The sequence below is a fragment of the Gorilla gorilla genome, chromosome 1, assembly GCF_029281585.2.
Source record: "Gorilla gorilla gorilla isolate KB3781 chromosome 1, NHGRI_mGorGor1-v2.1_pri, whole genome shotgun sequence".
Lineage (NCBI taxonomy): Eukaryota > Metazoa > Chordata > Mammalia > Primates > Hominidae > Gorilla > Gorilla gorilla.
Genome location: NC_073224.2, coordinates 228,883,188 through 228,897,606, shown reverse-complemented (window position 1 = coordinate 228,897,606; position 14,419 = coordinate 228,883,188). Strand labels below are relative to the sequence as shown.

Below are 14,419 nucleotides of genomic sequence, written 5' to 3'. Positions count from 1 at the left end.
GCTTACAGAACCCCTGAAACATTCCTGCCAAATACAGTCGCACGAATTTGTCGCTTTGGCACATGAGTAGATTCGGGGTAAGGGAGGGAGGCTGATGGGCTCCGGTTCTCCCAGTGGGGGGTTGTCTGCTTCACATCATAATCCTTCCGCACCATCTGAGCATCACTGATATCACTGACCCAGGATTCCCATGGGACCCGCCTTGGCCAGCCATGACTTGCTCCCCCCAACCCACTACGCAACAGGAAGGCCGATCAGCGCCGCAGGAATGCTGGTCCGACAGCTGTCCCGAGAAGCCTGGTGGCCGAGCTCCACAGTTGTCCCTCCGGCAGGCGGGGCAGGATCCCCCGAGTCTCCTGGCCCCCAAATGCAAGGCTGTTGTGGGGGAGGGGCTCAGGAATCAAAGCTGACTCCAGGCTCGATTCATCGCCTTCGTTTGCATACGGCGATGCTGACAGCTCTCCAACTCTCCCCTAGGATGGGGGACAGGATGGGGGCTTGAGATAAGCCCCTTCCCCTCCCTGGTTAGTGTCTGTTTCCCAGCTGCTGGTGGCTCCTGGGCCCTGACTGCACTCAAGGAGGAAGATGCCTCTTACCGCGAGGATGAGCGGCTGCGTGAGGGAGGCAGGTGGCCCCACGGGCAATGGGGACAAGAACCATGTCCTGTGTGCACCGGGTGCCAGGAGAACCCCGGCCTTGAGATGGGCTTTGCCACTTGCCAGTTGTGCCATCTTGGATTTGTGGCTTACAACCCTCTCACCCCCAGAGCCTCGGTTTCGTCATTTTAAAACCAGGGAAAAGTCTCCCTGATGTACAGCGCAGTTGAGAGGAAAAATGAGATGTGGATGAAAGAAAGAAACGCGGAAAGGCCTGGGCTTCACAGCTGCTCGGGGACAGCAGCTCCTACAATTAGGATTGCTTTTGTTTTAATTTGTTTTGTTTTTAATGATTCGCTATCAGACCTCAGTTGTGAAAGGGGCCGGCTGTGGGTTGTGGATGTCCCTGCCATCCCTCAGCAACTCTGGTCCAGGGCTACTCCGGGCTGCTGACTGTGCCCGGCTGGGAGGAGCAGACCCTGGGCCAGAAGCGCAGGCTTTATGAGCAACCCGGGCCGGGCAGAACCGCCCCGGGCTGCGGGGAGGCGGAGGGGGCTGCCTCCTCCTTCCGCCTGGTTGCCTGGTGCTTTGTGACACAGCCTCCAACTGGCTTTCAGAGTGACAGAAATGGATTGGAGCCCTTGGTCGCTGTGGATCCTTGGCACGACTTCTGTAGCAGCCCACGTTTCCTCGGGGGCTCCCTGCCAGGCTGGCATCTCAGTTGCTGGGCTGTGCCAAGAGCTGTGTACAAATCCTTGGGCTTGGAGAGAGGGGCCCGTGTAGTCTTCCCCCAGCCCCTCCTCCAGCTGACACACACTGTTGCACACAGTCCACACCCATGCTCACAAACATGCTTGTGCACACACATACGCTCACACATGCTCACAACACACATGGTCTCACACACACGCGAGTTCACACACACATGCTCACACTCATCCGTACACGCCCACACACATATTCACGCTCACACATGCTGACAACACACATGCTCACACATACACACATGCTCACATACACCCACACATATGCTCACAACACATACACGCTCTCACACACACATGCACATACACACCCATACCCATACATATTCACACTCACATGCTCACAGCACACACACACGCTCACGCACATGCTAACACTCCCACACGTACACTCACAACACACACACCTACACACCCACACATTCACGCTTACACGTGATCACACACACGCTCACACATGTTCACACACACATGCTAACACTCCTACACACTCACAACACACATACATACCTACACACCCACACATATTCATGCTCACACATGATCATAGTATACACACACATGCGCTCACACATGCTCCACACACACACATGCTAACACTCCCACACACTCACTACACACCTACACACCCATACATATTCATGCTTACACATGATCATAGTACACACACACACATGCTCACACATGTTCCACACACACATCATGCTCACACATGTTCCACACACACATCATGCTCACACATACATGCCAGATGCTCACACACACACACTCACACATCCTGGGGATTTATTTATGATCTTCTGCCGAGGTATGAATTCTTTTTTTTTTTTTCTTTTGAGTCTCTCTCTCTGTCGCCCAGGTTGGAGTGCAGAGGCACAATCTTGGCTCACTGCCACTTCCGCCTCCAAGTTTCAAGCAATTCTCCTGCCTCAGCCTCCTGAGTAGCTGGGATTACAGGCGCATGCCATCATGCATGTCTAATTTTTTGTATTTTTAGTAGAGGCGGGGCTTCACCATACTGGCCAGGCTGGCCTCGAACTCCTGACCTCAGGTGATCCTCCCACCTTGGCCTCCCAAAGTGCTGGGATTACAGGCATGAGCAACTGTGCCCGGCCTGATACATAAATTGGATTGTGCTCAATCCACTTCTGTTCTGATCCATGGCTACCAACGCCTATTATGTGCAGGGCCCTGGAGGGGCTGCAGAGCAGAAGGGACACTGGGCAGAGTCCTTTATGAGCTTCCAGTCTAGCCAGGGGCTTTAAAAAACCTGATGGTCCCAGCACAAAATGACACATGAGGTCTTCAAGAGCAGGACAAAGGCATGTGGGAGCACCAAGCGGAGAGCACATGGAGTCAGGGGACTGAACAAGGCTTCCTGGAGGAAGGGACATTTGGGTTGAGTCCCAAAGGATGGGCAGGACGTGGACGGAGAGAGATGAGGGAGTGGGGGAGAGGTTCCATGCAGAGGGGACAGGCAAAGTGAGAACAGAGAGCCAGAAAGCGGGGGTGTGTTTGGGGCCCAGGGAGCAGTCTCTGTTGCCTGTGAAGGGGAGAAAGTAGAAGTTGGAGCTGCAAAGCTTGGTTGGGGCCACATTACACAAGGTCTTCAGTGCCAAAGTAAGGAGTCTGCGGTTACATGGGAAGGCAATAGGGAGCCATAGACAGTTTTGAGCAGATAAGGGTCACAACCCGAGTAGCCACACCACCAGTATATGCTGGGTCTGGGGAGAGGATGGAGCCCCCTTGGATGCACCCCCATGGGTGCTCTGGCACTGTGCACTGAAATCCCACTTCCTCTGTCCCAGGCTGGCTGCGTGGGTGATATGTGGTGCTTGAAGGATGGGAGGGAACAAAGATGGCATTCAGACTGGGGTTCCACTGGCCCTGAAGCAGGATGGGTACTGTGAACGGACCCACGGCCAAGTAGGGTCTTGGCACCGGAGCTTGGGAAGGTGGCAGTCTGGGTGGGATCATGCTGCTTGGGGGTGTTGGAGTGGGGCAGGAGTGGGAGTTCATCTCCTGGCTCTGCAGGGAAGGAGCTGTCCTCCAAGACCAGCACCTAGGCTGCTCACGAGGCTCAGAGGTGGCTCTGAGGTTTACTGACAGCCTTGTGTGTCCCCGGGGACAGCAGACTAGCTGAGAAGCTGCCCACCTCTCTACTGAGCCTCCTCTGCTCTCTTGACCGCACTGTCTGGGTTTTCTACCTCATTCCCCTCAACCCCCAGGACAAGGAGGAGGTGGTGATTCCTTTCATTGGGCAACGTCCCGAGGTTTCCCTGTCCCTAGGACGCTCTTTGGGCTTCTCCCAGGCTGTCATGTCCCTGCAGGACAGAAAGGCAGGGCTGGGTCTCGGACATGGACGGGATCCCATATGCGCTTGGCCTTTCCAGTCACAAGGAGAGCAGGGGGTGAAGTCTGGCAGTGGTCAGGCTAAATGCCAGCCCAGAGAGCAGCCCCACTCCACTGGCCCCGAAGCAGGATTGAGGTTCCCTCTGCGCCGAACAATGCTTGAGTGACAGGCCTTTAAAATGGGCCCCTCCTCCCCCTGGGCTGCCTCAGGAACCAGGGACACAGGTCCCGCTTGCTGAGCTCTGGCCTCAAGAGCACTTGTTAGGGAAGGGCTGGAGGCAAGGCCAGTGGGAGAGAGCCTTCCGTTGCTGGTGACGTGACCAGGACAGTAGCAGGGACTGTGGTGCAGGGTCTGTGGCCTTAGGAATGGATGCAGGTGTGATGGGAGACAGGGTTGTCACAACAAGCCTGTCCCAGGGTCCCACGCACGTTACCAAGGCTCACCTAGTATCTTCAGCCGGATCCCTGGGATAGGGGACAAGATGGAAAGTGATGGCCACCTCCTTGTCTCCACCCACAGTTCTAGGAAGAGCTGAGCTGTGGACAGTGGAGGCCAGGGCCCAGGATCCCAGGGGACCAGGACATGCCAGGCTAGGATGGAGGCAGAACTGGGTGAAACCACCACAGACCCTGTGAGGCTGGAGAAGGTGTTTCCCCCCTCCCCTCCACGAGTGCGTGGTCAGAGCTTTGAGGGCACAGCAGTTTCCCTGCCCTACCACCCTCCCTTGGGGTCGGGGCTAAGGTGACACTGGGGTGGGCCAGCCAGCATGGGGGCTGCAGGGAGAGGCGCCGGGAAGCAGGGAAACATCACAGGCCCACCAACCTTTTCTCAGCCCGGGACAATTATATGGCCACAAATCACAAAGAAACGGTGGCGTAAACACCCTTGCCAGCCTAGTGGAATACTCGGGAGGCCATAAAAATTCAATTAGCCTGGCTAACCTAGTGCCCAGCTGCAGGATACAGTGAGGTTGGTGCAATAGAGAGGGGTGCGTGGAGGAGCAGCTGAGGGTGGTGCACGGGGGCAGGAGGTCTCCAGAGTCTGCCAGACGCCCCCACCATCCCCTGAGCTGCAGCTTCTCCCTCCAGTGTGGAGGGAGGGCACTGGGTCCCCTGAGGGGGCTGTCCTGAGGCTAGGTCGGGTTGGCTCAGTCTACCCTGCAGGGGTCAGAGCCAAGTCTGCAAAGCTGTTCCCAAAGCCCCTCCCCCAGGGGAAGGGACAGTGTCAGAACATTCTGGGGCCTCAGAGCTCATCATGAGAGGAGAAGAGAAAGGCAGAGCTGGGCCATCCTGGGACAGCCACACGGGGTTCAGGGCTCAGGAACAGGAATGCACAGCCACTTACTAGGTGTGACTTAACCTCTCTGAGCCTTAATTGCCACTTCAGAAAAATGGGGAAAATAACAGGAGCCATTTCAGAGAGCTCTTGAAAGGGCGAAGTGACATGAATTCACACAAAGCACTTAACGTGGGTCCTGCCTACAGCGTGCGCTCAAACGCTATTATTCCGTTTGTATGGAATTAGGCTCCGAGTCAAGTCTCAGGGGCCAGAGGCATATTTCTGAGCTCCGAGGGACTCGGTTCCCTCTAGGGGACTTGGTAAGGGGCAGAGGTTTGTGCAGAGAAAGGAATTCTGGACTAATCTGGAACTTGAATGTTGCTGAAATGATTTAAGCCGGGGGTTCTCAGCCTCGGTACTGTTGTTTTTCTGGGCCGGATGATTCTTGGTTTGGGGGACTGTCCTGTGCATTGTCGGGCATTTAGCAGCATCCACGGGCTCCAGCCTCTACCTGCCAGTAGCACTCCCCAGTTTTGACAACTAAAATATGTCTTCAGGCGTTGCCAAATGTCACTGGGAGCAAAATCCCCCTCTATGGCTGTTGAGAAAAACTGGGCTTTAATCATTTGAGTGAGGGGCAGCAGAGAGAGGCCTGGGGCTGCGCATTCATGGTGTTGCTCTTCTTGCAGGGAGGAGCCAATGGCTGGGCCTGCCATCCACACCGCCCCCATGCTGTTCCTCGTCCTCCTGCTGCCCCTGGAGCTGAGCCTGGCAGGCGCCCTTGCACCTGGGACCCCTGCCCGGAACCTCCCTGAGAATCACATTGACCTCCCAGGCCCAGCGCTGTGGACGCCTCAGGCCAGCCACCACCGCCGGCGGAGCCCGGGCAAGAAGGAATGGGGCCCAGGCCTGCCCAGCCAGGCCCAGGTTGGGGCTGTGGTCACCGCCACCAGGCAGGCCTCCAGGCTGCCAGAGGCTGAGGGGCTGCTGCCTGAGCAGAGTCCTGCAGGCCTGCTGCAGGACAAGGACCTGCTCCTGGGGCTGGCGTTGCCCTACCCCGAGAAGGAGAACCGACCTCCAGGTTGGGAGAGGACCAGGAAACGCAGCAGGGAGCACAAGAGACGCAGGGACAGGTTGAGGCTGCACCGAGGTAGCTGGAGGGCTGTGAGGTGTGGGGATGGGGGTGATTTCTGCCATGGACTGAGGGGAGCAGGAGAGGATGCAGGCAAGGGTCAGGGGCGTGAGGTCCAGAGGAGAGGAGGGGTCTCACTGAAGCCAGAGGGACCTGGTAAGGGGAGGAGGCTGGGAGAGGCCTGGGGTTGGGGCATGAGAAAAGGAGAGGGATGTGTTGCAATAGAATCTGTCTTATCGTGGCCGGGTGCCGTGGCTCACGCTTGTAATCCCAGCACTTTGGGAGGCCGAGGCGGGCGGATCATGAGATCAGGAGATCGAGACCACGGTGAAACCCCGTCTCTACTAAAAATACAAAAAATTAGCCGGGCGCGGTGGTGGGCGCCTGTAGTCCCAGCTACTTGGAAGGCTGAGGCAGGAGAATGGTGTGAACCCAGGAGGCGGAGCTTGCAGTGAGCTGAGATGGCGCCACTGCACTCCAGCCTGGGTGACAGAGCGAGACTCCGTCTCAAAAAAAAATAATAATAATCTGTCTTATCAACAGATCATCCTCCTGAATCAGGAAGTTCTACCTTGTATCTGACCTAAATTTCTCCTACTTTAAGTTCTGAGTAGAAATGGAACAGTTCAGCGCCTTCCAAGCACATTTCTTACTCGACTCTGACGCATCCGGTAGGAGCTAAGAGCCTAGACTCTGAAGCCAGGTCTGCCTGAGATCAGGTCCTGCCTCCACCACTAGGGTGTGGCCCTGGGCAAGTTCTCTTTCTGTGCCTCGGTTTTCCCCTCTGTAAAGCAAGGAGACTGGTCCCATCCCATCTACCCTCAGTGTCGTTGCAGAGACTTGGTTAGTGGGGCGCTTGGAGCTCAGCTGGCAGGGCCATGAGCAGTCATTGTTCTGGTTAATCTCAGCCCCCTGCTGAGGCCAACTCAGTGTCCTCCAGCCTGGACACAGGTGACTCCAGGAGAGGCATCACTTGCCTACCGCTCCTGCCTCTGCCCTGTTTGTCTCAGTGCTCCCCTAGCCCTTCCCACCTTCCTTAACGTTTCCCCCACATCCCCTGGGAGCTAGCTAGCCCCCTGCTGGCCCAGGCTTCCCCCTCCCCATGCCCATTCAGTCTCGGAGCAGACATGTCCCCTCAGCTCCAGTCAGGTGGCTCCTCCCAGCCTTGCCTGGCCCTAAGCCAGGGAACTTGGCTTCTAAGCTCTCCATGTGACCCGACTGCCTCTAGGGACATGCCGAGTGCCACAAATGCAGTGGTGACAGCAGGGTTCTTTGGCAGGAAGGCAATGGAGCTTCAACACCCCTTCTTGTGCAAACAGCTGAGGCTGGCTTCCCTGTGAGGCCTGAGAACCCCCCAAGAGGGCAGAGGTCAGTCAGGGTCCCCCGGCTTCGACTTTCAGCCTCCCACTCCTGGGGTTACCTGTGTCAGCTTTCAGGGGAGGATGCTGGGACCTTTGAGGACAGCTAGAGGGCACGCGTGGGGTGTGGACCCGTCCTGCTGGGCTCCCGCTCTGCCAGCTCCAGGGCTGCAGCCAGGCCTCCTGGGAGAGTTGATATGGTGAGGAGGTGACGAGGAGGAGAAGGTTTGCGGGCTAGGCCCTGCTCTGCTAATGACTGGCTGTGAAACCTCAGGCCAGGCTGGGTGTGGTGGCTCACACCTGTAATCCCAGCACTTTGGGAGGCTGGGCAGGCAGATCACTTGAGATCAGGAGTTGGAGACCAACCTGGGCAACATGGAGAAACCCCATCTCTATCAAAAATACAAAAATTAGCCAGGTGTGGTGGCACATGCCTGTAATCCCAGTTACTCAGGAGGCTGAGGTGGGAGAATCACTTGAACCCTGGAGGCAGAGGTTGCAGTGAGCCAAGATTGAGCCCCTGCACTCCAGCCCTGCTGGAGCTGAATCCAGACCCTGCTACTCATGAGCTGTGCATCCTTCCGTGAGTCACCTAACCTCTCTGTGCTTCAGTTTCCTTCCTTGTAGATGAGACTGAAGGAGCACCCACTTCCCAGAGCTCTTGCAGTAGTTAGACGAAATAACGCTTGTGACACAGCTCCTCTGGGACCCAGCACACAGCAGGTGCTCCATTAATGGGGTGATGACTAATTGTCACCACACAGGATGCACTCACTTGTGTGTGATAAGCAGTGATTCCCACCTCCCAGCTTCCTCAAAGGCCACTGCAATGATTCTCAGCCTCATGACATTTCTCCCTACTCAAACTTCACCTCCTCCAGGAAGCCTTCCATGGTTAATCCTACTAGTTCCTATTTGTTATACTTACATATCTGGCTGCGCCCAGCCAGCCTGGACTTGGACTTGCTGGAATGTTGCTTTACAGGGAGAATCCTTGGACTGTCTCCCCAGCGACACTGCAAGTTCTTCCAAGACATTTTCCTCCGAGTTCCCATCCCCCAACCTCCCAAGAAGGGTAGGAAGCAGGAATGGGGGCTGAACCAAGGGCTTGTCACACAGTGCCTGCTGCCTCCTAGTTTGCAGCATAAAACGTGGGTTCTGCTGTAGACTGCCACGAGGTGGCAAGCAGATATAGCCCCTGTGCTCCCCATCCTGTGTCTCAGGCCGAGCCTTGGTCCGAGGTCCCAGCTCCCTGATGAAGAAGGCAGAGCTCTCCGAAGCCCAGGTGCTGGATGCAGCCATGGAGGAATCCTCCACCAGCCTGGCGCCCACCATGTTCTTTCTCACCACCTTTGAGGCAGCACCTGCCACAGAAGAGTCCCTGATCCTGCCCGTCACCTCCCTGCGGCCCCAGGTAAGGGGTCCCCAAACAGCCTTGGATCTGGAAGGGTCCTTGAGCCCATGTCATGGAAAGCCCTCTTAATACATGTAGGGATACTGAGGCACGGGGGCAGGAGGCCACAGAGCTTACTTAGATTGAAACCAGATCTCCTGCTGCCCATCCAGTCTAGCTCCAGCCCTGGTGGGTGCTCCATCCTGACAAGGGTCTGCCACTGTCCAGGGCAAAGTGCTCCCGGGGGCCCACTCTGGGGACAGCCAAGGAGGCAAGCGGTAGCTCAGCACGCTGGTGTCTGCATGAAGAGCAGCAAGGCCTGGGGAGGAGCTTTCTGTGTACAGAGGAGCATGAAGCATAAAAATGGTGATTTTTAAAACTGTGTCATCAAGACCCAGAATTAATAAGCATTAGCTAACACTTGGACCCATCTGCATCAGATCTTTAAAAAAGATATGTAGGCTGGGCGCGGTGGCTCATGCCTGTAATCCCAGCACTTAGAGAGGCCGAGGTGGGCAGATCACGAGGTCAGGAGTTCGAGACCAGCCTGGCCAACACAGTGAAACTCCATCTCTACTAAAAATACAAAAATTAGCTGAGCGTGGTGGCGCATGCCTGTAGTCCCAGCTACTCGGGAGGCTGAGGCAGGAGAATCGCTTAAACTTGGGAGGCGGAGGCTGCAGCGTGTCAAGATCGCCCCACTGCACACCAGCCCAGGTGACAGTGTGAGACTTTGTCTCAAAAAAAAAAAAAAAGATATGTGGGGCGGGCACGTTGGCTCAAGCCTGTAATTCCAACACCTTAGAAGGCCAAGGCACGAGGGTCACTTGAGCCCAGGAGTTTGAGATTATCCTGGGCAACATAGTGAGACCCTGTGTCTACAAAACTTTTTTAAAAAATTAGACAGGCATGAGGGCATGTGCCTGTAGTACCAGCTGCTTGGGAGGCTGAGGCAGGAGGATCGCTTGAACCCAGGAGGTCAGGGCTGCAGTGAGCCATGATTGCACCACTGCATTCCAGTCTGGGCGACAGAGTGAGACCCTGTCTCAAGGGAAAAAAAAAAATGTGGAGAGAAAGTAAGCGAGCAAATGTGGCAAAAACACTACCCACTGGTGATTCTGGAAGAGGGGTGTATAGGAGCTGACCGCATCATTCTTGCACCTCTTCTGTGGCTTTTAAAGGTTTTCAGGCCGGGCGCAGTGGCTCATGCCTGTAAAATCCCAGCACTTTGGGAGGCCAAGGCGGGCAGATCACAAGGTCAGGAAATCAAGACCATCCTGGCTAACATGGTGAAACCCCATCTCTACTAAAAATACCAAAAAAAAAAAAAAAAATAGCTGGGCGTAGTGGCAGGCACCTGTAGTTCCAGCTACTTGGGAGGCTGAGGCAGAGAATTGCTTGAACCCGGGAGGCAGAGCTTGCAGTGAGCCAAGATCACGCCACTGCACTCCAGCCTGGGCGACAGAGCGAGACTCCATCTCAAAAAAAAAAAAACAAAAAAGCTTTTCAAACTAAAATTATTTAAAAGGATCAATAATATATATGTATAAAAAAATACATAAAAAAGAAATAGGCCAGGTGCAGTGGGTGGCTCACGTCTGTAATCCCAGCACTTTGGGAGACCGATGCAGGTGGATCACCTGAGGTCAGGAGTTCGAGACCAGCCTGGCCAACATGGTGAAACCCCGTCTCTACAAAAATACAAAAGAAATAAAGCTTTTTTAGCAGCAGATCTTTCTTATCCTTTTTTGGGGTCTTGCACCCCCTTGAGATTGTGATAAAAGCTGCAGACCGTTTCCCAGGAATACATGGTTATCCGTCTTATCATCCAAGGCCCCCTGCAGGCCAGCCTAGAAGGTGCGGTTCCTGCCCATGCCCTCCCTAGTGCTCGCACATGCCGGTGTGTAGATCCAGCTATTGCTGAGGACCTCTAGCCCTCTGCATTCCTGGGGCCACTGGCCCAGGCTGTGAGTGGGACTGAGCCCTGGTTGTGGCCTCAATGGTGCCACGGAGAGCTGGTAACCTCTGCAGAGAGAGGAAGGGATGGGAAAGTCCAGTGAGTGGCTGGGCTACTTCCAACACCCTCCTCGTGGGCTTAAAGACCCTGGGCAAGCAAGGTGGCCTTCCCAGCCTGCAGGTGGTCTCTGCCCCTCCTCAGAGGGCCTGGTAGGTAACTCACCTGTGTGTGTCTGCATGGTCCTTCTTGAGTAATGGCTGCACAGGAAGGAAATTACCTAGTGGCCACTGGAACAGGAGCCTCCGGCAGCCATCTTTATGTCCTCGGGCTGAGACTCCAGGCTGCCCAGCAGAGGATAAGGTGGCCTCTGAGAAGCCTCTTTTTTGCCCTCTGACCTTGGGACTCCACACTCCTGCTTCCATGGATTTGAAGGTTCCAACATCCCCCTTCTCCACGGTCTCCAGCAGGCACAGCCCAGGTCTGACGGGGAGGTGATGCCCACGCTGGACATGGCCTTGTTCGACTGGACCGATTATGAAGACTTAAAACCTGATGGTTGGCCCTCTGCAAAGAAGAAAGGTATGCCCACCTACCCCACTACCTTCCATGCCTGGGTGCCCTGCCCTCCCGCACCATCTGTTGAGGTGGGGGCCCCAGTGAGCCCTGTCTGATCTTCGGATGTCCAAAGGTGGGATGTGGGGAGAGGGGGAGCATGGAGCCTAACCTGGAAACACCACTTGGAATGGAGAATGCTGTCAAATGCTTATCACGTGCCACACGCTTCCATGTTTCCACTCATGTTACCCTGAGGGAAAATACCTGTTAGGTCCATAGTACTGTTGATCCCATTTTAGAGAAGAGAAAACTGAGGCAGAGACAGAGGGGTACAGTGCCTTGTCCAAGCCATGCTGTAGGGTGGTGGTATGGGCACTCCAACATCTGAGTCCCTGTGCTTAACCTCTGCTCTGCTGGGCCCCAGCTTCTGACGACAGATCTTCTTATCCCCAGAGAAACACCGCGGTAAACTCTCCAGTGATGGTAACGAAACATCACCAGCCGAAGGGGAACCATGCGACCATCACCAAGACTGCCTGCCAGGTAGCAGCCAGCACCCACATTCAAGGCACCAGACTGGGTGCTGGGAGGGAACCTGGGTGGGAGTGGGGGTTCCCACATGTGCAGGACCTGAGAATCCTTGACCCTTCATGGATGATAAATAATAACAACAGCTGCCACTTTCCTGAGAGTTGCTGTCAGACATCCATTCATTTCATACATTATTCACAGCCGGGCACGGTGGCTCACACCTGTAATCCCAGCACTATGGGAGGCTGAGGCGGGTGGAACACCTGAGGTCAGGAGTTTGAGACCATCCTGGCCAACATGGCGAAACCCCATCGCTACTAAAAATATAAAAATTATCCGGGCATGGTGGAACATGCCTGTAATCCCAGCTACTCGGGAGGATGAGGCAGGAGAATCAATCGCTTGAACCTTCAAGGCAGAGGTTGCAGTGAGCTGGGATCATGCAACTGCACTCCAGCCTGGGCGACAAGAGGGAAACTCCATCTCAAAAAAAAAAAAAAAAAAATACCCTGGGCATGGCGGCTCATGCCTGTAATCCCAGCACTTTGGGAGGCCGAGGCAGGCGGATCACGAGGTCAGGAGTTTGAGACCAGCCTAACCAACATGGTGAAACCCCGTCTCTATTAAAAATACAAAAATTAACTGGGCATGGTGGTGTGCGCCTGTAATCTCAGCTACTTGGGAGGCTGAGGCGGGAACATTGCTTGAACCCGGGAGGCGGAGGTTGTGGTGAGCTGAGATCGTGCCATTGCACTCCAGCCTGGGCAATAAGAGCGAAACTCCGTCTCAAAAAAAAACCAAAAACATTACTCACAACAATGCAGTTTTCAAGCCAGGTGATTGAGCCCCAGAGAGGCTGTCTTGCCCAAGGTCACACAGTTAAGAAGTGGCTCCAACCTGGCCTGGCTGGAAAGCCTCTTCACCACAGCCCCATGCTGCCTTAAATTGGGATGATCCTCTCTTGCCCTCTTCCTCCTGACACCAGGCAGGGCTTAATGCTGTCCTTGTCCCATCACAACACTGCCAGGCATTCTGGAGATGCTTTTGGTGACATCCTCACTGTTCGGCAGCCGTCTCCATGGAGACAGTCTAAAAACAAGAAGCCGGACGTTGTAACTAATGTCCTGAACCCTGGGGGCCCTTGGGGGTCCGTCGGACCTTCCAGGAAGCAGATACTGAGGTAAGTTAGAAGTGTGAGGCCGGGTGCAGTGGCTCACACCTGTAATCCCAGCACTATGGGAGGCTGAGGCAGGAGGATCCCGTGAGCCCAGGAGTTCAGGACCAGCCTGGGCAACACGGGAAGACTCCATCTCCAAAAATAGTAATAATTTTAAAAAATAACCAGGCTTGGCTGGGTGCGGTGGCTCACGCCTATAATCCCAGCCCTTTGGGAGGCCGAGGTGAGTGGATCACAAGGTCAGGAGTTCAAGACCAGCCTGGCCAAGAAGGTGAAACCCCATCTCTACTAAAAATACACAAATTAGCCGGGCATGGTGGCAGGTGCCTGTAATCCTAGCTACTCAGGAGCCTGAGGCAAAGAATTGCTTGAACCTGGGAGGTGGAGGTTGCAGTGACCCGAGATCGCACGACTGCACTCTGACAGAGCGAGACTCTGTCTCAAAATAAAAAAAAAATAAAAAAATAAAAAATTAACCAACCAGGCTTGGTGGTGTGCGCCTGTGGTTCCAGGTATTCAGGAGGCTAAGGCAGGAGGATCACCTGAGCCTCGGGGGTCAAGGCTGCAGCGAGATATGATTGCACCACGGTACTCCAGCTTGGGTGACAGAGCAAGACCCTGTCTCAACAAAACAAAACAAAAAGTGCAACAGATTTATTTTGGGGTGGGCTAGGGGTGGGAAACACTTGTGAATGATGAAAGGTGGAGGAAGCATGGAGGAAGCTTCAGACATCATGCACCAGATGGGCGCTCCAGTACAGGGGTGGCCTGTTAGACGAGGCCCGTGCTGAGCAGAAATGGCTGGGCCCCAGAACCCCCATGCCCGTCATTGGCAGGGGCTGCTGGGAACAGCCTGCCATGGGCCAAGGTGGCCCTGAAGCTGTACCAGCTGGAGGCCGCCAGCAAGCGCTTTCCCCAAGAGAGATCTGAGCGGCACACCTCCACGGCACCACGATTGTTAGATCAGTGACCAGAATATTCTACAAAACAGCAACCAAACCAGCAATTAGCATTGTATAAGGCAAACCACCAGCTCCCTGACAGGCTGCTTCATTCCCAAACCATTGTTTTCACCCTGGGCACAAAGAAAAGGCCCGCATTTGGGCCGACTGGACAGTCGCTCTGGGAGCCGGCTCCATGGCAGGTGCCCAGGACTTCAGTTTCCCCATCTGTCAAAAGAGGACATTGGTGTTGGGGATCCTGAGGCCCCTCCCAGCTCTGAGCTGACTCCACACCTGGCAGCCCCCAGCTGTTCTACTGGCTCTGTCTGGGAGGAGACCTCACACCACCTTCACTCTTCCCATGATCAATCAGTTCCCTATCTG

At 55.1% G+C, this 14,419-nt stretch overlaps 1 protein-coding gene across 1 annotated transcript in view; it reads left to right on the top strand.

Moving 5' to 3' along the window:
* Positions 1-14,419, top strand: part of DRAXIN (dorsal inhibitory axon guidance protein) — a 34,263-nt gene that overhangs the window by 8,901 nt on the left and 10,943 nt on the right. Inside the window, exons 2-5 of the mRNA XM_031009433.3 lie at positions 5,681-6,141; positions 8,705-8,895; positions 11,296-11,410; positions 11,840-11,929. Of these exons, the coding sequence (XP_030865293.2) occupies positions 5,691-6,141; positions 8,705-8,895; positions 11,296-11,410; positions 11,840-11,929 (847 nt within the window). The 5' untranslated portion in view covers positions 5,681-5,690. The remainder of the gene's footprint in view (positions 1-5,680; positions 6,142-8,704; positions 8,896-11,295; positions 11,411-11,839; positions 11,930-14,419) is intronic.